At 48.5% G+C, this 22,776-nt stretch overlaps 2 protein-coding genes across 11 annotated transcripts in view; both read left to right on the forward strand.

Moving 5' to 3' along the window:
* The first annotated feature begins 1,130 nt into the window (after positions 1–1,130).
* Positions 1,131–15,411, forward strand: gle1 (GLE1 RNA export mediator). Of its 2 annotated transcripts, XM_023840849.1 has the most exons (16): positions 1,131–1,324; positions 2,780–3,037; positions 3,296–3,436; positions 7,484–7,632; positions 7,715–7,775; positions 9,007–9,261; positions 9,477–9,699; positions 10,256–10,368; positions 10,509–10,578; positions 11,645–11,787; positions 12,237–12,427; positions 12,733–12,862; positions 12,945–13,049; positions 13,421–13,503; positions 14,435–14,498; positions 14,643–15,411. In XM_023840849.1, the coding sequence occupies exons 1-16, from the start codon at positions 1,226–1,228 to the stop codon at positions 14,709–14,711; spliced, it is 2,154 nt and encodes a 717-aa protein (XP_023696617.1). In that variant the 5' UTR covers positions 1,131–1,225; the 3' UTR covers positions 14,712–15,411. The 2 variants fall into 2 exon arrangements, with proteins under 2 accessions (XP_023696617.1, XP_072563163.1); XM_072707062.1 differs by lacking the exons at positions 14,435–14,498; positions 14,643–15,411 and having other exon boundaries at positions 13,421–14,426.
* Positions 15,412–16,044: 633 nt separating this feature from the next.
* The window catches only part of LOC111858699 (spectrin alpha chain, non-erythrocytic 1), a 31,321-nt gene continuing 24,589 nt past the window's right edge, over positions 16,045–22,776 (forward strand). For all 9 annotated transcript variants that reach the window (XM_023840667.2, XM_023840672.2, XM_023840674.2 and 6 more), the window contains exon 1: positions 16,045–16,151. In XM_023840667.2, the coding sequence (XP_023696435.2) occupies positions 16,067–16,151 (85 nt within the window). In that variant the 5' untranslated portion in view covers positions 16,045–16,066. The remainder of the gene's footprint in view (positions 16,152–22,776) is intronic.

The raw sequence follows: 22,776 nt of genomic DNA on the forward strand, positions 1-22,776 counted from the left end.
AAAAGGCTATCTGATGCTTATGCTATTTTCCAAAAGGCCATTTGTGGGTGATTGGCAACTCCATACAAGACAGCAAACTAACAGTATATACATGTTGGCTACCGTCAATCAAATGTTTAGTGTTATAAACCTCTAGCCCAAATTATGCCAAATGCCTCAACAAGCATGGCTGGGTAAGCTTAAAATTTGAGACCTTTTGCTCAGTGTTTGGTCCAACTCACTTAAAAAATTCCTCCTGCACTCCTGGGGTTAGGCTGTGATCCAAACAATATCTGAACCTGTCAGTTTGAGATTGCATCCCTACCTGTCCTTCAGTGATCGTGTGTCTCTTTCTCTGTGGGTTGTTATTCCACACCCCCTCCCCAGGCTCAACGGTGGCTCCAGAACCAGGTACAGGGACCACTTGGATCAGGCAGACAGCAGCAACTGCAGCCCCCAGAGCTATGTTTAATTACTGAAGACTTCCTATGTATAATATAACCCACCCCACCACCCCTCTAAACATGTGGCATAAAGTCTCTACCCTTTTTTAAACTGGCAGTGTATAAGTATTATTGAAGTGTATGTATATTTTAGAAAGCTTGGTTACTCTATGACCGTACAGTGAAGTCAGATGTAAAACATGGGAAGGGGTTTGATGTTTCAACTATTTAGGTTCTAGGAATCAAAACTGCATGATTGTCACTCACAGGAAAATTAAATTGATTACACCACGTCTGTTTAAGTTTGCCTAGCTTTTTCCAAATGAGTTTTGCGCACTGTGGTAAAATGTACGCTGCAGCAAACAACGGTAGGGCTGTAAAACTATGAAACATGCTCCAGTAAGAGGCAATCGAGATAAAGATTGTGAGATCTGAAAGTTAAACCCATAAATTTGACTAAACTTGGTGTTGCACCTTCCATTTATCCAGTCCCCATTAACAAATACAGTGGAAATGGTTGGACCAAGAAATGAATGTGACTCAAACTAAACTGTACACTCCGGGCATAACTGACACTAAATTACGTTAATCATAAAGCTTGATGCAGAAATTAATGAAGGGTAAAATTCAGACGCTTAAACTGCAGGGAGTCATGGGGAAAAGTAATTTGAAATTCGGTTATTACGAATCCTTTACCGGAAGCGGAAGTCTGTGGTAATTCTGGTTCCGGTTGAGTGTAGGCTGTATGCGGCGTTTTCATGTCCTACAAAAGTGTATGAAACTGAGGATTTTCACCGCTAAAGATGCCTGCTGAAAGTCTGCGCTGGAGCACGCTGGAAGCCTTGAAGAACTCCCCCAAAGGGAGACTCAAGTACAGCCCTGACTGGCTTGAAAAGGGCGAGGTAACTATTAGCATGGTTGCTGTTTGTTACTTATCAGCCAGACTAACGATTAACATGCCTAAACTGTCTTGTGGTTTCAAATGTAGAGATCGTATGTTCGTTTTTGAAACGTGGTTCCTTATAACTTGGTTAGTTTGAACATATGAAAACACATGATCGCCATCATGAACAAGCCGAATAGGTCAGTTTTACTAGTCGTTCCCGAATAAGTTACATGAGAAGTATGTCCATCATCTTAACTTACTATAAATTCTTTTTAAAAATAAATAATTTCAGGCAAATGTCAGAATTAGCAGCGTTGGTTTTAGCGTGTGTGTCTTGCCAAGGACATGTAGATGCGCCCCAACAGCGTTCTGTCATGTGCTGCATAACTAGGTTACTGGTCTGTTTACTAGCAGGCTTGTTCTTATAAGTGCTTCAGTATTTCAGTAACATCATTTTTAATGAGTTATTACAATATTAATGATCTTCATTTGTGAAGCCATTGCATGGCTTTAGATTATGTACGCCGGCTTTTTCGGCAATATATGGACATTGTTTTCGCCGCAAATTCCATAAGCAAATTAACAGTATGTCTAAAAATATCAATGAGATGCGTATCGCGATGCCCAAAAGTTAGTCATCTGTATAAATTTGGCATATGCTCATGCTTAAATTAAGTTAGTGGAGTACGCCTCTTTGGACACAAGCGATTAGGACTGAAGTCGCGATGAAGGAAGGGACAGATTACAGCCACAGCATCTTTTGAAGGAGCAGATACTGTAAACAGGATAAGATGGTGGTGTGGCGGTACATTTTGCAGATTAAAGTTTTAATTTTTTCTAGTTCACGAATTATTGTCTTTTATTTAGTGTCCGTTTTCGTTTGTGTTAATTTGCAATGATGACACTAGTCCCAGCAAGTCCAACGTGCAGGAATGTACACTCTGGCACCATCAATCAACGCAGAACATGCCCAGATTTTAGCCTAAACATTTTCACAAACACTTATGCAATGGAGATTCTGATATAGTTGGCATTTAACTTTGACTTTGATAATGAGTTTATTTAGCAGCTACAAAGACAAAGGACATGAAAAAGCTGTCTGTACTAATGGCAATTTAATAAACATGAATAAACAATACAGTGGTTTTGCCTTTTCTGGCGATCTAGAATAGTGCCTGCATGTTTTCCCTTCCAGTGCTCATGCATAACGATCGTACCGGCGTGGTATGCCATCGCACTTTGTACATTGTAAACCCATCTTTTTCTTTTGTGATAATTTGAACTACATCCATAATTAAATAGTGATATTAAAGGAAAACAATTGTTATGCAGTCGTGCAAATGGAATATCGATATTAAGTGTCCATTCTAAATAGAAGTGCCTTTATACCTTTCGATGCAGTGGGTAAGGAGGAGCAACTGTAGTGCTCAGTTTTGCGTTTCATCATGTTCTGCATTGTTCTCCTCCACAGGACGTTTTGTCGGGGTGCAGCATGCCCCCCAGCCTCCCTGCCATTTCCGGCCTCATATTGACCAGACTCAGCCCCCAGTCCCTGCTGAAGCCCTGCTCCCTGGGCTCTCCTCTTCGTGACCGCAGCCCGGGCATTTCTGCTGGTGCTCCCACCTCTGTCTCCTGCCCCACCAGCCCCAAGCTGTCGGCTGCAAGCCCCCTCTCCCCCCTCGCCCGCCTGCTGCGGCCTCCCGCCAACACAGAGGGGGAAGAAGAGCAGGTGATTTGAAAATAAACTATTGTTCATGTTAGCGTTGTGTTTATATCAGTGCTGTTCTATTTGTGTTCAGGTTAATGAATCTCGACAGGTGCTCTTTCAGCATTTTTGTGGCTGCAACCTAGTGCATTAAGTCTGCTTGAAATGGTGAAGTTTCAGCTTCTGTCTGTTGTTGCTGTTGTTTAGCTGACTGGGCAATCGGTGCTTGAATTTTCTGCCTGTCGAGGGCAACAACTCACTCCTCCTCCGGACCCCCTGCAGGAGGCGAGCAATGGCGAGCCTGAGCTCAGCCCTGTCGCGAGTCCAACTCCTCCCCCAGCCATCTCCCTGCTGTCTCCCCAGCTGACCCACATGGCAGGAGGCATCCGCATCTGCGAGGAGCAGCACCGCGCCAAAGCCAAGGTCAGGTCAGCCGTGCTCCTCAAACGATTAAGCCCGCAGGTTCATGCATGTTTAAGGGTGTCAGGTATTACCCAAGTGAAAAAATCTCCTCCTGATATCCAGACTCCCGCATGTGTGTGTGTGTGTTTGTGTGCATTTACACGACAGTGACGTGAAACCATAGAGCCGCTTATTTACTCTTCACATGTTGTACATTATTATATACTATGTGCAATTATTATTCTTTTTATATTTTTACTGTGTGCTAATTCCTCCTAGCACGCCTGTGAGTATCACATGTTATACGCTAGCGAGTATCAAATGCTAGCAGATTTAGCATTCACTGGCATAGTTTTTGCATTATGTTCATTTGCATTCTGTTCAGATGTTCTATGGTACTCTTTTAAGTAGGAGGTTGGAAGTTTTCAGGTTCTGAGTTTTTGGGAATGCAGCATACTGTGCGATACAACTAATAATGAATAATGTATTCATAAGGTGTCCTGGAGCCGACACCTTATCGTGGTGGAGGGGTTTGCGTGTTCCAGTGATCCCAGGAGCTAAGTTGCCCGGGGCTTTATGCCCCTGGTAGGGTCACCCAAGGCAAACAGGTCCGGGGTGAGGAACCAGACAAAGTTCGGCTCAAAACCCCATATGATGAAGAAAATATTGGAACCACGTTTTCCCTTGCCCGGACGCGGGTCACCGGGGCCCCCCCCTGGAGCCAGGCCTGGGGGTGGGGCTCGATGGCGAGCGCCTGGTGGCCAGGCCTATACCCATGGGGCCTGGTCGGGCACAGCCCGAACAAGGCACGTGGGTCCCCCTTCCAATGGGCTCACCACCCGTAGGAGGGGCCATAGGGGTCGGGTGCATTGTGAGCTGGGCAGTGGTCGAAGGCGGGGACCTTGGCGGTCCGATCCTCGGCTGCAGAAGCTAGCTCTTGGGACATGGAATGTCACCTCTCTGATGGGGAAGGAGCCTGAGCTGGTGCGCGAGGTTGAGAAATTCCGGCTAGACATAGTCGGGCTCACCTCGACGCACGGCTTGGGCTCTGGAACCAGTCTCCTTGAAGGTGGTTGGACCCTATTCCACTCTGGAGTTGCCTGCGGGGAGAGGCGCCGAGCGGGGGTGGGCATACTTATTGCCCCCTGGCTGGGTGCCTGTACATTGGGGTTTACCGCGGTGGACAAGAGGGTAGCCTCCCTTCGCCTTCGGGTGGGGGGACGGGTTCTGACTGTCGTTTGTGCATATGCACCGAGCGGCAGTTCAGAGTACCCACCCTTTTTAGAGTCTCTGGAAGGGGTGTTGGAGAGCATTCCTTCCGGGGACTCTCTTGTTCTACTGGGGGACTTCAATGCTCACGTGGGCAATGACAGTGAGACCTGGAGTGGCGTGATTGGGAGGAACGGCCCCCCCGATCTGAACCCGAGTGGTGTTCTGTTGTTGGACTTCTGTGCTCGCCACGGATTGTCCATAATGAACACCATGTTCAGGCATAAGGGTGTTCATATGTGCACTTGGCACCAGGACACCCTAGGTCGCAGTTCGATGATCGACTTTGTAGTCGTGTCGTCGGACTTGCGGCCGCATGTCTTGGACACTCGGGTGAAGAGAGGCGCGGAGCTGTCAACTGATCACTACCTGGTGGTGGGTTGGCTCCGCTGGTGGGGGAGGAAGCCGGTCAGGCCTGGCAGGCCCAAACGTATAGTGAGGGTCTGCTGGGAACGTCTGGCTGAATCCCCTGTCAGGAGGAGTTTCAACTCCTACCTCCGGCAGAACTTTTCCCATGTCCCGGGGGAGGCGGGGGACATTGAGTCCGAATGGGCCATGTTCCGTGCCTCCATTGTGGAGGCGGCTGACCAGAGCTGTGGCTGTAAGGTAGTCGGTGCCTGTCGCGGCGGCAATCCGCGAACCTGCTGGTGGACACCAGTGGTGAGGGATGCCGTCAAGCTGAAGAAGGAGTCCTATCGGGCCTATTTAGCCTGTGGGACTCCAGAGGCAGCTGACGGGTACCGGCCGGCCAAGCGGGATGCGGCTTCGGCGGTCGCTGAGGCAAAAATTCGGGTTTGGGAGGAGTTTGGCGAGGCCATGGAAAACGACTTCCGGACGGCTTCGAGGCGTTTCTGGTCCACCATCCGGCGGCTCCGGGTGGGAAAGCGGTGCAACATCAACACTGTTTATGGTGGGGATGGGGTGCTGCTGACCTCAACCCGGGACGTTTTGGGTCGGTGGAGGGAGTACTTCGAAGACCTCCTCAATCCCACCAACACGCCTTCCGACGTGGAAGCAGAGTATGGGGACTTGGGTGTGGACTCCCCTATCTCGGGGGCGGAGGTCGCTGAGGTGGTTAAAAAGCTCCTCGGTGGTCGAGCCCCAGGGGTGGATGAGATCCGCCCAGAGTTCCTGAAGGCTCTGGATGCTGTGGGGCTGTCTTGGTTAACACGCATCTGCAGCATCGCGTGGACATCGGGGGCAGTGCCTCTGGACTGGCAGACCGGGGTGGTGGTCCCCCTCTTCAAGAAAGGGGACCAGAGGGTCTGCTCCAACTATAGGGGGATCACACTCCTCAGCCTCCCTGGTAAGGTCTATTCAGGGGTTCTGGAGAGGAGGGTCCGCCGGATTGTCGAACCGCGGATTCAGGAGGAGCAGTGTGGTTTTCGCCCCGGCCGTGGAACAGTGGACCAGCTCTATACTCTCCGCAGAGTTCTGGAGGGTTCATGGGAGTTTGCCCAACCAGTCTACATGTGTTTTGTGGACTTGGAAAAGGCATTCGACCGTGTCCCTCGGGGAGTTCTGTGGGGGGTGCTCCGGGAGTATGGGGTACCGGGCTTCCTTTTAAGGGCTGTTCGGTCCCTGTATGACCGGTGCCAGAGTCTGGTCCGCATGAGCGGCAATAAGTCGGACTTGTTTCCGGTGAGGGTTGGACTCCGTCAGGGCTGTCCTTTGTCACCGATTCTGTTCATAACTTTTATGGACAGAATTTCTAGGCGCAGCCAGGGCGTTGAGGGTGTCCGGTTTGGTGACCTCAGGATTAGGTCTCTGCTTTTTGCAGATGATGTGGTCCTGTTGGCTTCATCAGACCGTGACCTTCGGCTCTCGCTGGGACAGTTCGCAGCCGAGTGTGAAGCGGCTGGGATGAGAATCAGCACCTCCAAATCCGAGACCATGGTCCTCAGCCGGAAAAGGGTAGAATGCTCTCTCCAGGTCGGGGATGGGATCCTTCCGCAAGTGGAGGAGTTTAAGTATCTCGGGGTCTTGTTCACGAGTGGGGGGACGATGGAGCGAGAGGTCGACAGGCGGATCGGTGCGGCGTCCGCAGTGATGCGGGCGCTGCATCGGTCTGTCATGGTGAAGAAGGAGCTGAGCCAAAAGGCGAAGCTCTCGATTTACCAGTCGATCTACGCTCCTACCCTCACCTATGGTCACGAGCTATGGGTAGTGACCGAAAGAACCAGATCGCGAGTGCAAGCGGCCGAAATGAGTTTCCTCCGCAGGGTGGCTGGGCTCTCCCTTAGAGATAGGGTGAGGAGCTCGGTCATTCGGGAGGGACTCAGAGTAGAGCCGCTGCTCCTCCGCATTGAGAGGAGTCAGATGAGGTGGCTCGGGCATCTGATTAGGATGCCTCCTGGACGCCTCCCTGGTGAGCTATTCCGGGCATGTCCCACTGGGAGGAGGCCCCGGGGAAGACCCAGGACACGCTGGAGGGACTATGTCTCTCGGCTGGCCTGGGAACGCCTCGGGATTCCCCCAGAGGAGCTGGATGAAGTGGCCGGGGAGAGGGAAGTCTGGGATTCCCTGCTGAGACTGCTGCCTCCGCGACCCGACCTCGGATAAGCGGGAGAAAATGGATGGATGGATGGATGGATGGTATAGAATATACCCTTTCCTTCAAATAGTCTATGCGCAGAACACCTGTATATCTGTGCATTTCAACCAATCAGATGGTGGTGATGCAACCAGCTCAGCTTGGTCATGCTTTCAGCCCTGCTAGTAAGCGGGGCCGTGTCGGTATGAGTCACCAGTAGAGGCATTGAGTGTCCGGTTTTTGGCATCCTGTCTCGCCCCCTACAGGCCGAGCTGAGGCAGAGGCAAGAGCTCCAGGAGAAGCTGGTGGCAGCGGTGGCCAGTCGTGAGTTCGAGCAGCTTAAGCGATTTGAGGAGTTAATGGAGCTGAAGCAGAGACAGGAGTACCAGAGCATGCGGGATATGATGGAGAAGGAGTGCGTGCCGCCGTCGGTCACGTTACCAGCCACCTTGCTGGGCCACCTTTCATGGGCATTCTCCCGTCTCATTTTTATCCAGGGCCCAGGAAAGTATCGGGCGCCAGGAGAAGCTGAAGGAGGAGCAGAGACATCGAGCCAAGGTACGGTTCTGGGTGCCTGAGGAGTTTGTCTTCACGGTGTGCATGGGCCTAATCTCAGCATCCTCAAATGAAAGACTCGCTGTTCCCACTTAATTTGGCTGCTCTGCTTTTGTTTTGTGTTTTTGTTCTTTGACACTTAATTATGTTAACCTTGTAGAATAACTTTTTCCTTTGTATAGAACTGAACCAAGCAAAAGGTCATTTGAGTAGCCCAAAAAAAACCAAATAAATCAAATAAACATTACAATACATCTCAGCAGGAGTTTCTTGTAGGGATGGACTGATCCACATTTTTGAGTTCCAATCCGATTCCGATACACAACTGCCGATACCGATACAGATTCTAATACGAAAGCTCTTTTTACTTTAATATTTTAATGTGCATGTACATATACATCTTATTGATATTTTGAAATTAGTAAATACAAATGAAAAAATATATGCCAAAATCTTTAATTAGCCTATTATAAACATACATAACATACTGTTCCACTTTATTTGTACATCTTATTTTAAGAGTTTTTGAGGCATTTGGAGTTAAGTTTGAGTATTTTCCAAGAGAGTATACGCAAGTGGCGAATGCTTAAAATGCCCCACAGTTTTTCTCCCACTGGCAACACTTACACTTTGCTGCGACAGCAACCCTCCCTGTATCACAAGCTGTAGCGAGTGTGCAAATCAACCCAAGCTAGTGATCATCCACTGCTTTTTCCATATTACTCACGTTGTCTTGCACAATTGCAGGGATTTTCCACTAAACGTAACTTCTACCTCTCAAAACTTTGTTTTTACAAAGTTTGCAAATCACTGTGCTACTAATTGTTTTTAAAAGCATAGAACACTTCCCGATCATCACCTTCTTATCTGATATTCTAACACTCCTCCTACTGCAAAGGGTATGCACATGACATCACAGCAGAAGGGAGTCACCCACTGACAGAGAAAAACTGATTGCCACAAAAAACACGTCTAAAATGGGAAAGAGCTGTTATGCGATTGGTTGTACAAATAGACTTAACAAGAAATAGGAGCTATTCTTTTTTACAGACTCCTAAACTAAAGTATTGAACGTGAATCGGTCCCTTATGGTCGATACCCAATCCGTCTAATAGGTCTGGATCGGTGCCTATCGATCTGAACATCGGATCGATGCACCTCTAGTTTTCAGTGTCTGAAAGACTAGAATCGCTTCCTGATGAAGGCCATGCTCTCCTTCACTGCCACCCTCCAGATCCTTAACCTCCGCCTGCGGGAGGTGGAGCAGCAGCGCCTGCGGGAGGCGGAGCTCGAGCGCCAGCGGCAGGCCGAGGGCCGAGAGAGGCTGCGCGCTCTCAATGCCGTCCAGGAGGAGGTGCTGCAGCTCAACCAGCTGCTAGAGGCCTCCACGCCCAACCAGGCCAGCCATGTTCTAGACATGACCTCCTACAGCACGCGCGCCAATCAGCTCTGCTCGCAGGTGTCGGAGGTGGTACGCACCACAGCGGAGGTAGGTCTGCCTTCTCATAATGTACTAAATGAATAAATGTCATTTTATCCAAAGCGCCATACATTTCTTAGAGAATGCAGGGTCAGCCAAAGGTTAAGGACCTTACTTCCGAAGCCGCATTAATGTTACATCGTTCGTAAGCTCTATGTTAAAAGATAGAACTTACGAACAACTCACCCCTGATCAGTGCCTGCAATACCTGCATTCCCCACCAGGGTAACTTCCCCAGCGTGGAGGACATGGTCGTGGCTGAGCGGGCTCTCCAGGACATGAGGCTGCTGATCCGGGCCATGCAGGAGGAGGCTGCCCGGGCACAGGAGAGGAGGCGACGGGAGGAAGAGGAGGAGGCACGCAGGAAGCAGGCGGAGCTGCAAGCAAAGCAGGAGGAGCAGAAGAAGAGCGCGGAACGGTCTGCCAAAGAGAAGATCAGGAAGCAAGGTGAGGATGACCTGGAGTAGGAGGGGATGATGGGGTGGATTTGATAAGGAGAAGGAGGGGACGTAGTGGTTTTGGTGAGGAGGAGTAGAAGAGACTGTGGTGGTTTTGATGAGTAGGAGGAGGAGTGGATGATGAAGTGGTTTTAGTGGCTGGAAGAGGGGAGGACAACAACGGTTTTGGTGAGTAGGAGTATAAGGAGGGGAGACCACTAAGTGGTTTTGGTGAGGAGGAGGGCAGGATCATGGGGTGGTTTTTGTAAGGAGGAGTAGGAGGTGACGATGGAGTGGTTTTAGTGAGGAGGAGGAGGAGGAGGAGGGGAGGATGACCGGGTGGGTTTCGGTGAGGAGGAGAGAGTGGAGGGGACATGGCTTTTTTAATGGTATTGGGTCAGCCAATAACAGTGGGTCCCCAGGAGTTGAGAACCACTGTTTTTTTATTTTTGGGTAATGAAGAGGTCTTGCCAAAATGCACCCACACTGGCCCCCCATGGATCAGGTTCCCTGGTACAGAGCCTGTTGTCTGTTAAATCGAGAATGTCTCAATGACACTCTGACAGGGCTGCAGACCAAGGCTGAGGACAGCACCCTCAAATGGCACCAGGAGTTACAGGACTTCGCTGACAAGTGTACACTGTCGTTTGAAGAGCTCAACAACACAAAGGACCTCCAGGTTTGCCACGAGGCTCGATGCTGTGCGTCTGTCCCTCGGTGGAGGGCTGGGGATGTGGCTTTTCTGCTGTGTCTGCCATGTGTGTGATGGTGCAGAGAGGGCCCCTCTGAGGTGTTCTCTCCTGGCCTGGCTTCCTGCAGACTAAAAAACTGAAGATGGAGCTTCAGAAAGCCGCCACCATCCCAGTCAGCCAGATCTCCAGCATCTCAGGTGGGTGCCTTTGGTCCGGGATGGGATTTACCAGACTGAAATGTGAGATCAGCCTGCCGGTCTCCTTTGGGCATATAAGAGTCGCAATATAAAATAGAGATGCACTGATTACAATTTTTTTGGCCAATTTCGATTGTGGCCAGCCAATACCGATTTTTGCCGATGCAGTTTTCTTTCTAAGAACTATCATTGACAGCATATATACAAAAATCAGCTTTTCTTCAATGCAAATTTTTATATACAAACCTCCCAACTTTATCTGACATTTTACTTTACCAAACAAGAGCAAGTGCAACAGATTTAAATAACAAAACAAATGTCAGTTACTTATGTCATTTTCCAACATGTTTAAATTCCCCATATAACACAAGAATGACCTTTTTCTCTTTTTTATTAGTCTTAACAAACCACCAAATAAAACTGAAGTGCACTATACTCTTCCATACAATAGGTGCAGGGCAATATTATTAATACCAACATCACATGTTAAGCACATACAATTCTTACATCACTAGTCACCATGATTAAAATCAGGCTTTTTCTTACCTTCGTACCGTACAGACCATAGGGGGGGTTAAGTTGCGGTAAAACATTTTTACTCTGTGTAAAACTTAGCTTATTGGAAATACGAGAGACTCATTTGCTGGTCTCCGGTCTTGGCCGAGCACATTGAAAATCAGCTGATTCCAGTCCCTTGCCAGTCGATCGGTGCATCTCTAGTGAAAAGGGGACATAAGTGTAAGAGACAACGTATTAGATATTAAACAATCATAGATAAGCATGGTGTGCAATTGCCAGTGACGTGTTTCCAAACCTGCTCCTCAGGGACCTGCAGACAGTCCATGTTTTTGTTCCCTCTCATCTCTTGGTAGCAAAAATGTGGACTGTCTGTGGGAGCAAAAAATCTGTGGGTCTCTGAGGACCGGGTTGGGAAACGCAGTTCTAAAGAACAAATAAGTATTTTCATAAGCTGTAGATGTATTAGGTGAGTAGGCTGTTGGATTTTTGGCTGTGCATAGGTCCTAGATACTGTCTTCATTGAGGGTCTTCCGTATTTGTCCTGCAGGTTCCAAGCTAAAGGAGATCTTCGATAAGATAGACAAGCTGCTGTGTGGTCGGCCTGTGCAGTCGGGGGGCAAGTCCGTGTCGGCCTCCCACCATCCCAGTGGTCTCGATTTTGTCAGCTATAAACTGGCAGAGAAGTTTGTAGTGAGTGATATTTACAGTCATCGAGGGGGCTTGATTTTGACTTTGTGTCTTTGTTGAATTTAAAGGGCTGAAAGTTGTGTTTTAGAGTAGTTCCAGTGCTGTCTGTCTGTTTAGGTTGTTCTGCTGGGACTTTGAGATATCGGCCGTAGAAATGTCAGGCTTCTCTCGAAATATAATGGGAGTGAATGACATTCTCTCTGTGATGTTTAAAGCGCCAAAAATATGCATTTGGAAAAATTTAACAGCAATATCTCTTACTAGAAATCATGACCTGGTTATTCGTGATTATCCACAGACTTTGTAGTGAGCAGTTTGCCAAACTGTATACACCAGTCATATCACTGCACAGAAGATATTGATTGGGCACTCATGCTCAGTACAGCACACTTCAGACTCTAAAGTGCCAGCCAGTGTTAAAATGGGATCACTTCCCACTTGCTGTTCTTCAGAAACAAGGTGAAGAGGAGGTCGCATCACACCATGAAGCTGCATTCCCCATCGCCGTCGTGGCAGTTGGGCTGTGGGAGCTGCACCCCAAGGTGGGGGACCTCATCTTGGCCCACCTGCATAGGAAGTGCCCGTACTCCGTGCCCCACTACCCCCCCATGAAGGACGGCACTTCAATAGAGGAGTACCAGAGGTCAGCACAGGTCACCAGGATTTACCTCTAAATCAGTGTTTCCCAATCCGGTCCTCGGGTCCCAAAGTCGGTACATGTTTTTGCTCCCTTCGAGCTCCCTGCCAAAAACATGGACTGTCTGCAGATTCCCGAGGACCAGATTGGGAAACGCAGCTCTAAAAGATAAACGATGCCAATACCGGTATTAAGGTTTAAGATGCTTTTGTGCTGAGGATAGGTACGCTCCTGCATTTTATAGGATTGCTTCCTGTTCTAAGAGCTTGTGGCTTCAGAAAGTGTCTTTTTTTTCTACATGATGGGCTCAGGATCCTGGGATACCGTGTGGAGGACTCTGGAGTGGAGGTCCAGGACAGTTTCCTGAAGAGAATGTCCGGAATGATCCGCCTATATGCGGCTATTATACAGCTGAGGTGGCCCCATGGGAACAGGCAGGGGGTAGGCTGAAAGGGATGGATAACTTTATCCAGTTTCAGGGTTTTTTTGGGGGGAGGTTCTTATTGTTGTTGCGCTCCTGTAGGAAAGTCCTCATGGCCTGAACCATGGTTGGCGCTGGCTGGCACAGATGCTGAACATGGAGCCGTTGGCGGATGTCACCGCCACCCTGCTGTTTGACTTCCTTGAGGTGAGGCCTTGCTGTCGGGGCCCAGTGTCTCACTCCTGAGGTCTTTCTGAATACCCTGAACGAAAAGATTGTACCTGTGGTCTTGGCAAGATCGGTCCTGCGATCTTGCATCCCAAGAATGAACTTGGGCCGCTCTGAATTGTGGGACTGGTCTCATTTTGTGAGGATGCAACTGATGTATCCTTGATATTTGGGGCGGGGCTGGAATGACATCTGAGGATTTTTACCATCCTTTGTTCTTCTGTTCTTGAATATTGGAACTGGTCTTTGGCAATGGGAGATTAGGTAAAACGGTTACACGAGAACACAAGTACGGCCAATACGCACATTAACAGCCCTGATGTCCTGTTTCTCTCCCCCCTGCCCATCAGGTATGCGGTCATGCCCTGATGAAGCAGTACCAAGGCCAGTTCTGGAAACTGATCTTCCTCATCAAGGAGGACTACTTCCCCAGGTACCTCACTGGCCCCTAACAGGGAGCCTGCTGTAGATGGTAACTTCTCTGCCACATATATCCAAAGAGTTAGAGATGTTCTGCACATGTATCTTTATATAGCCATGTGCTAACCCAATGTACAAAATCTTCTATGCTGGTTTTTGCTATGTGTCCTTCTTTCCTCCCAAGATTTAATTAGCAGACCTTTTTGTCCAAAGTGCCATAAAGGTGAGGAAAAGCCTGGGGTCAGAGTGCAAGGTCATCGGTGTCTCTGGAATAGTTGTGGTTCAGGGGTTTGCTCAAGGCCCCAGATATTATGCTGCTGGCCAGGTTTTCGCATTGAATGTGCAAATACCTTACTCGGTGCAATATGAAGCAAGGTAGCTATTATGTGCAAAGATTCAATGAAAACAATATGTTCTTCCAAAGTGACAGCAGCCTTAAGTGCTCAAATGGACATAAACCAGGTGTCGTGAGGTGCGTTAGTTAGTGGACAGAACTTTTTCGTGCTGGAATTTTATTTCAGGATGTGGGTTTGAGATGCTTTTTGAAACGACATGTGAAATTATTGCAGTGGGTTGTGGCTCGGGGGTTTAGGGTGCTGTGCTCGTGGGCAGAAGGTTGTTGGTTCAAACCCCAAACTCAGCAGTTGGGTGCTTAAGTAAGGTCTTTAATCTAAAAAGCTCCAGGGAGTGTCTGATGCTTTTTGGATAAGTGTCTGCTAAATAAATAAAATGTAATATGTTAAGTGCTCTTCCATAAACAATGTGTGCTCCTCGCGTGTCCAGGTTTGCCTTTCCTGGTACCTGAATGCCCACAAGAGATGGACAGAGGCTGATGCCCTAAGATGTTGTTACGGTTCCCCACTCGCAGGCCCTCATGCCATGTCTTAGCTACCTCATTGTTTTTTGACATTATGATTTGTGGCAACCCCCCCCCCCCCCCATAGAATCGAGGCAGTGACCAGCTCCGGCCAGATGGGGTCTGTGATGAGGCTCAAGCAGTTCCTCGAGGTGAGGGCGAAGTCCTGCTAAACTGGTTCTCTTTTGAGACCCAGTTAACCCAGGCAGTGGGTCACTGAAGAGACCCTCGTATCCCCCAGCTGCACATCTGCTCTGCGATATTCCTGAATTAACATCATCTCCCTGTATTTTTAGAATGCTTTGAGACGCCGGGAGATTCCTCCAGCCAAAGGTCAGCTCAGCCCTTACTTCTGGAGGTCTTAAACAGGGAAACAAATCTTACGAAGGATGCTGTCATCTCAGCCGGCCTCATGGCGTCACGCTCTGGCTTTGGGTCTCCTACTTTGTGTAATTAAAAATGCACTATAAGCTGCTGGGATATTGGGAATGTGTATAAAAATTTACTGTGTTCATGGCTCTTTATAAGCGGATCTGTTTTAAGCCTGTGTCACATGACATGCATGATGGTTTTTAAGCAAGTCTCTCATTATGTTTGGAGAATATGATAAGGGTTTTTGTCCGCATATTCCTCTAAATAAGGTTTTAATTTTTTTGTATTATACATGCAGAATTGTTATTTGAGGATGTGAAAACAGTTTTTTTTGTATATCCTGTGCTAGTGCATATGACCAAAGATGACACACTGGTTTTATTCAGATACGGTCAACAGGTCGAGTAGCTTGAATGACTTCTGCATTTCTCACATTGGCATCATTATCACTGTATTTTATTTCGACGTGAAGTATGCTTCAAACTGCTGTGGAATTATAATATCAAATGTCTTAACTGAATGCCGTTATTGTTTACCGCATCATTTTGCAAAATGATGAAAGATGTACACTCGTCTTATGTTTAGTATTATAGAATGCAGTTTTTTGTTTATTTTACAGGCTACCGTGTAGCCTATATAAAAGCGTATTTCTTTTTACGATGTATTATGATTAAATGTACATACTACAGCAAACTGCGGGGTTTTTGACTGATTTGTATCCGGTTTTTTTGCAAACCTATTTGCATTGGTCAGATATCTCGGATGATACGCATTTTCGCTTCTGGCATGGAACCAGGAGAGGGAATATAGGGTATTCGCCTGTCATCAGAAAATAAAACGCTGAAATTAAAATATACCACACATTTTAATCACGCATATCAAAAGCTTTCATTTTTAAAACGGAAGCCTGTTCCAGTTGTTTGAGTCGCTATGCCCGATTAATGACCTTTGCGTAGTCGCAGTACTACATTTCATTGCGCGTCAGGAACACTGCATGACCGTAGCTGTGTGCTTTAAAACCAACTGGCTTTGGAAGCCGAGATGTCGCGGGTCCGGTTTAATCACTGCCTTGTTTGTGGGGGTGAAAACAGTCAGCCGTGTGATAAATTACTAGACAACAAGATGGTTGGGGAGAGGCGGCTCGCACGGCGGCGTGACTCGGCTTTTTCCGTTGTCCTTTCGGAGAACCCGCTTGCACGGGGGCATGATTCGGCTCTTTCCGTCGTCATCCGCCGACCCATCGGTAACGCGGCTCGAACGGCTGCTGGTTTCGACTCTTTCCGTCACCGTCCGCCAGCGCTTCGGCTGGGCGCTGCGGTGAGTGACGTCAGCGCTTCCCCGAACCTATATGCGCTCGTGTCGGCAGTCTGCTGCATTCACCCAAGACGGGAAGCAAATTGTGCTGTGCATCGAAAGAGGACTCTGTAAAGCAGGTAAGGAGCGAATGCAAGCTAAATAATATTTGCTGGTTATACCTGGATATGAGGTTGTAGGCGGAAGACCCGTTATGTGCATGAAGTTATGTTTAGAAGAGTAAGACTTTAAAAAATGAAATGGTTTTGCTTTATGGCATAGCATTCCTAACAATCCCATTGCGTGTGCGTGGGAAAGGTATGGCTTTGTTTGGATGTTTACGTGGTAGGCAGTTCTCCAGTTAGGCAGGTAACCTATTTACTAGCCGGCTTACGTTTTTATTTATTTATTTTGGAGCAAATCTTTTTTTTTTCTTTTCCCTGTCACCGACAAGGACCCGCCCAGCGCCCACTAGGAATTTCATTGAACAAAATGGATCGCGACACGGTGGCGAGCGACAGCGGCGCAACAAGCCAGATTACTAGTTAACAGTGACCAATTACCCACGGGTCGTCTGTGATCCGTCAGATCGTTCCATTTAAGACGACTGTAAAATTCTATAATTGCAGTGATTTTTAAACCCCGTCCCTTAGGAAATCGGTGCCCCTGGCGTTCCTGTATACGCTATGCTGTAGATGGTGTCTGGTCGTCGGAAATGGCTTCCCCGGGCTTTTGTACTTCATGTGGGAAATCCGTGCGGTAACCGAACTGGATAGTAACCAGCTTCTTCATCCCCATAACCTCCCCCTATGTTTGCCGTGATAACAGTAATACCGCGATGTACACCGCAGATGTCAGCCTCAGGATGAGTGCAGATGTTTACACGGTTTCACCCCTTTAATGTCATTTAAACACAATACACCGCTCACTGATTACGGAATTCAACTTATAGACTCTCGCCGTTATTATTTAACGATCCTGATACCAGATTTAAGCTCTGGTTGACTAGTTGTGGCTACCCCAAACGAATCTGGGATTGCGTTTCCAGCACAATATTTGAACAAGGGATTCTTATATAAACCCATTTCTCAGTAATTGCATATGCGTAACATTTAATGTTTTCCCATTGCGTTCTGTTGTTCGGTAAAATGCTGCCATGAAATTCCCCGGTGAATGTTTTAATTTAATGGCGAGATTAAATAACGAGGCTTCTGTCATTACTGTACAGGTGTTGACCCCGTTTTTTGATGGGCCCCCCAACTCCGCTATATATCTATACTACCTGTATAAATGATGTTTGCTTTATTAGGTTTTGTCCCTACATGATATTTTATTAGGAGGGTATATCTTTATGTGTAAATGGTTCGCTCGTGTTATTGACGATTATTGTAACGTATTCCTATAGTTTTTAGTTCTGCCATGGAAATTTCTAGATTGCACGGGAATATGGCCGAGCGACATTTGCCCTTCAATGTTTCGGAATAGCGTTATATATTAATCTAGTATTTCAGCCCGCGGAACCTGTTCGTCTGGTTTACCGAAGGTTAGCTGGGGGACCCTAACTGGCAATTACTGCCCTCATTAATGAAATGAAGAACCTAGTACGATATATCATGACAAATGTGATGTTCGTAAAAAATAAAGGTTTGTATTTAAATTACAGATAATAAAAAGAATACAATTTAAGACTTTAGGGTAAGAAACAGTAGGGATCCCTGGTGTAGATCAGCAAGTATTGATCATTATAATGTGTGTGAATTTTGACACTCTGGGGAAAAAAATGTTTAATTTCTTATTCTGCAGAATAAGATAATGAGACTGAAATGCATTATCCGGCGCTTAAATGATCAAAAACTGCGATTAAATAGAAACCGTGCCATTGAGTGTCTGCTGGCCGTGGGGGTTGTGCGGCGCGGCATGGTTTGCGCCCGGCTCTCCTGCGCGATCCCGTCTCCCGTCCTACGCTGTTTACGCAGCGCGCCGCATTCCTGTCTCTTCTGCGAGCTAAGCGGTTACGCTTTGCGCGCAATTCATACATTTCTGAAAATATGGTTTTTATAAGCTGGTCAATGCACACACGTCAGATCTTTATACTGTTCTATCTTGTCCCCCTTGGAATGTGCGTCTCTTCGATTGTGTGTCTTACAATGTCTTTTGGAGGTTACAGTAAGACCCTTGTAAGTGTGTTTTTATTTGCAGGCTTTGTTTGCTCTGTACGTTTTAGGATCTTGTCTTATGATCTTGTTTATTTTGTGGCCGGCACCTGCACCTGTCGCCGTGCCGACATGTTGTAACCCTCTGTTCAAGGTACAATGTGTAGTCTTGGTTTGTGTGTGTGTGTGGGGGGGGAGGTGTAGGTCAGGTCCTGGAATGCTGACAGGCTGCAGGACCGCTGTGAGCAGACCCAGACCTGCCCTCAGCAACACCGCATGGGCTGGGCTCTGCGCTGGCTCCCTCTGTGTAGCTGCAGGGGTGCTGCGGCTGTGGTTGCAGCTGTGACTGGCCAGTAAACATGCGCATGGCCCCAAACCACCCCCCCCCCCCCCCACCCCAATTTATGGCCTGGCCTCTGACCCCCCTCTCGTGTGGTGTGTGTAGTCTGCTGGCTTGCTTCTGAGTGACTGTGTGTTGAGCGGTGATGGAATGTGTGCGCGTGTGTATCAGATGAGTGTGTGCGTGTCCCTGCTTGCGGTGCTCTTCCTAAAACACTCGCGACACGGGAGTCAGCGAAGTGCTCCAGGCATTTCAGCTGGAATGTGTCACAGGCACAAGATGTGCTTCTGTTTAGGAAAACGAATCGGTTGACCCCTGTTCCCCCCCCCCGATGGCAGCTGATTCGGTCATCGCCCCCCCCACACATCATGGCCGGCTGAGGGTGTCTGGCACGCCAGAGGCTGGGGCAGGGGGTGGGACTCTGCGCCTGTGATCGGAAGGTTTCGAATCCCAGTGCTGCCAGTATGATGTCACCGTTGGGCCCTCGAGCCCGACCCCCCCAGGGGCTGTCACACCGCTTTGCGAAATGTCCGTCGTGGCCGTGCATGTCCTCTGAGTGGCGTGTTGCTTGTCTGATGCGGTGCTGGCGACTTTGCAGGCTTCTTCCTTTACTCTGCCCCCCCCCTTTCAGGATCTAGGGTCTTGCTAAGGAGTGTTTATTTAACCAGCCACTGCTTCTTGCCAGATGCAAAATGGTCTCAATGGCTGCTTGGGAGTTGCTTGTGGATTGTTTTTTTTTCTTCTCCTGCATTATCCAGGTGCCTCCCTGTGCCCCATGCCTGTCCTGTGCGGTTCGAGATCCACCCCCGTGGCACACTTACACCGCAAATCTAATCACGGGGCACCGCAGAGATGCTGGTTATAAATATCCCGGCTCCTCTCCGGGAATCTGCGGTATGCGGCACAGAAAAGCAAATCACAGTGGGGGGGGGGGGGGGGACTGAAATGACAAGCGGTAGTGAGGCATCTGAAAGCCGTCTCTGGCCTGGCATCTCACGGGGAGGTGTGATGTCTGAGCCCCTCTCTGGGCTACGGTTGTCCTGTTAGCACTTGGGTGTTACACCTGGATAATCAGCACATCAGCCCCGACTGTGAGTGGTTGCTTGCGTTAGTCACATTGTATCCTACCGGCGATGACGCCGCATACCCTCCCCCACCAAATGTTGCTGACATCTGAAAAGAGGAGTAACAGTGATCTATCCACCCTAGACGGGATGTCATTCGGTGATCTCATTCCAATATGGCCACCTTCGTGACACGAGTGGCCTCGAACTGCCCTCCAGACTTCAGTTCTGACTGAGCTCTTAATAAGTCAGTCCTGATTGGAACTTATTTTAAGTTTTTCTTTATTCATTCTTATCCTGAACAACAAAGCAGCAGCTGAAGGAAAAACTCAACATATCCGGTCACCTTATTAAGTTCTTCGATTATTAAAACCGCTCACGTAAGGTTGCAGCCACACCCGGAAGCACTGAGCTGCGCCCGCGAATGCAAATGCTGTGTCATTTTAGACCTTTGGACGTTACTGACAGGTCGCCTAAGTATTTTGTAAGCGGATAAAGTTTTAAACTTAGGCCATGTTATTGGTAGTTCATGGTGCTATCACTAACGGAGACGTCCTCTTATTTCCCCTGCTGCTCCGGCAGCCGGCATCCTCATTCATAACCTCGACAGCAGTTTGCCTTTCAGGAAGGTCGGGACACGGATCTGCAGGTGTGTGTGTTCTCAAGGCCCTACTGCGTGTAAAAGGAGCTGCTGGCGTAGGTGCGTCACGGCTCTGGAATGTGTGCAGCGCCGCTGGGTGTGTGCGGGGAATGTGAGGAATGTTCTAGAGTCCATGGGGGCGGCGGGGGGGCACAGTCGAGCGGGGGGGCGAGAACCTCACCGTTTATCCGCATGCTGGCTGTAATGCGGACCCAGTGCTGGAGGCGGAGTCCACCTGACAGGATTTTAGCGGGGGCTGCCGCGTCATGCTGTCACGCTGAAAGCGAAAATGACAGCCAGCATAGCCCTGTGGTTTTTGGGGTGTGTCTCTGTGTGGGGGGGGCATCTCCTCTGGGCTGCTTCGATGCTGTTACCCTCCTTTAAGCAGGAATCGAGCCTAACCTCTGGAAGCCTCTGTCACTGGGCTGGATTGCTGCTTTTGGGAGTTTGGTCCCTTAATATCTGGGCTGTAAACCCAAACTGTCACATGATGCCCTCTGGGGGACAAGGATATACAAACTAGAGCAGTGCCAGAATAATAATAATAAATTATTATTATTAATGTTAATGATGATGATGATTAATAATAATGATAATAATATTTATTACTATTACTATCTTCGCGCCCTCTGCTCCTTGGGATTGGCTCAACGCCCAGTGACCCTATTGTTTCTTGCCCATCTTTGAATCTGACAAATCAGATTTAAGCTCATTGATTGTACCGCTTCAGCATTTAATTACACCAGCTGCGAAAGCGGAACAGGCCACCCATATGTAAGATGAGCTCATATTGTTATTTCTGTTAAAGGTTAAATGAAAAACATGTTTGTTTGGGTTTGTATTTAGCAATTCTCTTTACAGGAGTCTTCAGCATTTAAAAACCGTCGGTCTTGTGTTTATGGTCCTGCGGGAAGGTGACCGGTGTTCAGTTCTGAAACAATAGCCTTTTCCATGTGGTGATACTATTTTGATGAATGAATTAATGGGATATTTATACTAATAGTGACACTTCATTGATCACACTTAGGTAAATTCTCTTCACACCTGCCTCGCTTTGCTCTCCATGAGACACGTGTATGTGAGAGCAAGCTGTGTCAGTGAAGGGCAGCCACCTGCAATAGTGCCCTTGGAGCTGGGGGGGTTAGGGCCCATGGACATGTGACTCTTCTGGCAAAGCGGGACTCAAACCGACAACCTTCGGAATACAGGCTGGGAGGCTTCGCCTGCTCAGCCACACGCTGCATCCAAAAACGTCTTCTGTTGTTTGTTAGATCCTTAAAACGATTAAAATATGCTTCCTCTGGTAGGCCTGTACATTAGTTTTAAATGTGTATTTTTTAAATAAAAATTTTAAATAATAAACTTTATTATGATATGATTATGAATGTTGCTCTTCGGTCCATGGGCTGATTGGTCTGGGCTCAGGGTCAGGTGGGGGGGTAGTGTTGCTGATCTCAGCTGGTCCTGGGTTTAGTAGATCAGCCATCTGTGAATGATGCAGGGTGGGGGTGTCGACCTCCCATGCTGTCTCCTAGGCCAGGACAAAGACGGCCTTCATCCTGCCTGAGTACCCCCCCCCCCCCCCCCACCCGACACACACAGTGATATGCTTTATGTTTCATTTCTTCTCTCTGCTAGTATATCAGCAGAAGTGACACCTTAAACGCGTATACTGCAGCCTTGTTAGCGGAGCTTCTCCCGCTGTGTAACGCTGTCTGGTGAGTTGGCCGCCGAAGCAGGCGTCCCTGTTTCCCCTGCATTTTAAATGTGACCAAGCAGCCTGACGCTATTGATGGCGCTGTGGTGACCAAACCCCATCCCTCATGGGGCCAGGGGTGCAGACTCACCAGCTCGCCAGCGGGGTGGCCGGCACTGGTTGTTCTCATGGCAACACAAAGGTCGTCGATTCCCGCGGTGATGCACTGCTGTGCTACGATGTGGGCGGGCTGACACTGGATCTGTGCCGTGGAGATGGTGCCATGCTCCGGTTCTCTGCCTCTGCAGAGTGATGCATCAGGTCTGGTTCCACCCCCATCTTTCACAGTTTGACACTGAGGTGCATAAAGGGCTATTTTTTATTTTTTTTTGCCGGGCTGTTTGTGGGCTTTGTGTGTGGTCCCATGGTTACCCCTCTGTTCTGTTTCGTGTCGTCTCAGACTCCAACAGAATCGTGTCCGTGCCAACAGTGTCTGTCGTCAGCCCCCAGAGTGCCCCCCCCTTTCCTCACCGATTTAAAACGCATCAGTGGTAGTGATAAGTTCGGCCCCTCTCTGTGAATTACAGCCACTCTTATGCCCCCCACCCCATTAGAATCGGCCGTGGATCCTGGAAATGGGTGGCCATGTATCAGCATGGTGTTGCGGTGCTCGATGCGCCGTGTTCCTGCATCACGTCTCCAGGCCCGTGGGGTCAAATCTCACCCCTGGTTCTGCGGCATTTGATATCCTGCAGTTTCATCCAGCAGTCTGACACTCCGCAGATGAACGCATCAGCGTATCTATCAGTTGCTGTGGTCAGCATGTGTGCCATGGGGTTCTGCTTTGGGCCGGTGCCCCCTCCCCTGATGTT

This window comes from Paramormyrops kingsleyae, chromosome 2 (assembly GCF_048594095.1).
Source record: "Paramormyrops kingsleyae isolate MSU_618 chromosome 2, PKINGS_0.4, whole genome shotgun sequence".
NCBI lineage: Eukaryota > Metazoa > Chordata > Actinopteri > Osteoglossiformes > Mormyridae > Paramormyrops > Paramormyrops kingsleyae.

Coding starts and splice junctions, on each gene's coding strand:
- gle1 (XM_023840849.1), top strand. CDS start 1,226: ATGCCTGCTGAAAGTCTGCGCTGGAGCACGCTGGAAGCCTTGAAGAAC. Junction 10,369..10,508: donor ACAACACAAAGGACCTCCAG/GTTTGCCACGAG, acceptor GGCTTCCTGCAG/ACTAAAAAACTGAAGATGGA. Junction 10,579..11,644: donor CCAGATCTCCAGCATCTCAG/GTGGGTGCCTTT, acceptor TTTGTCCTGCAG/GTTCCAAGCTAAAGGAGATC.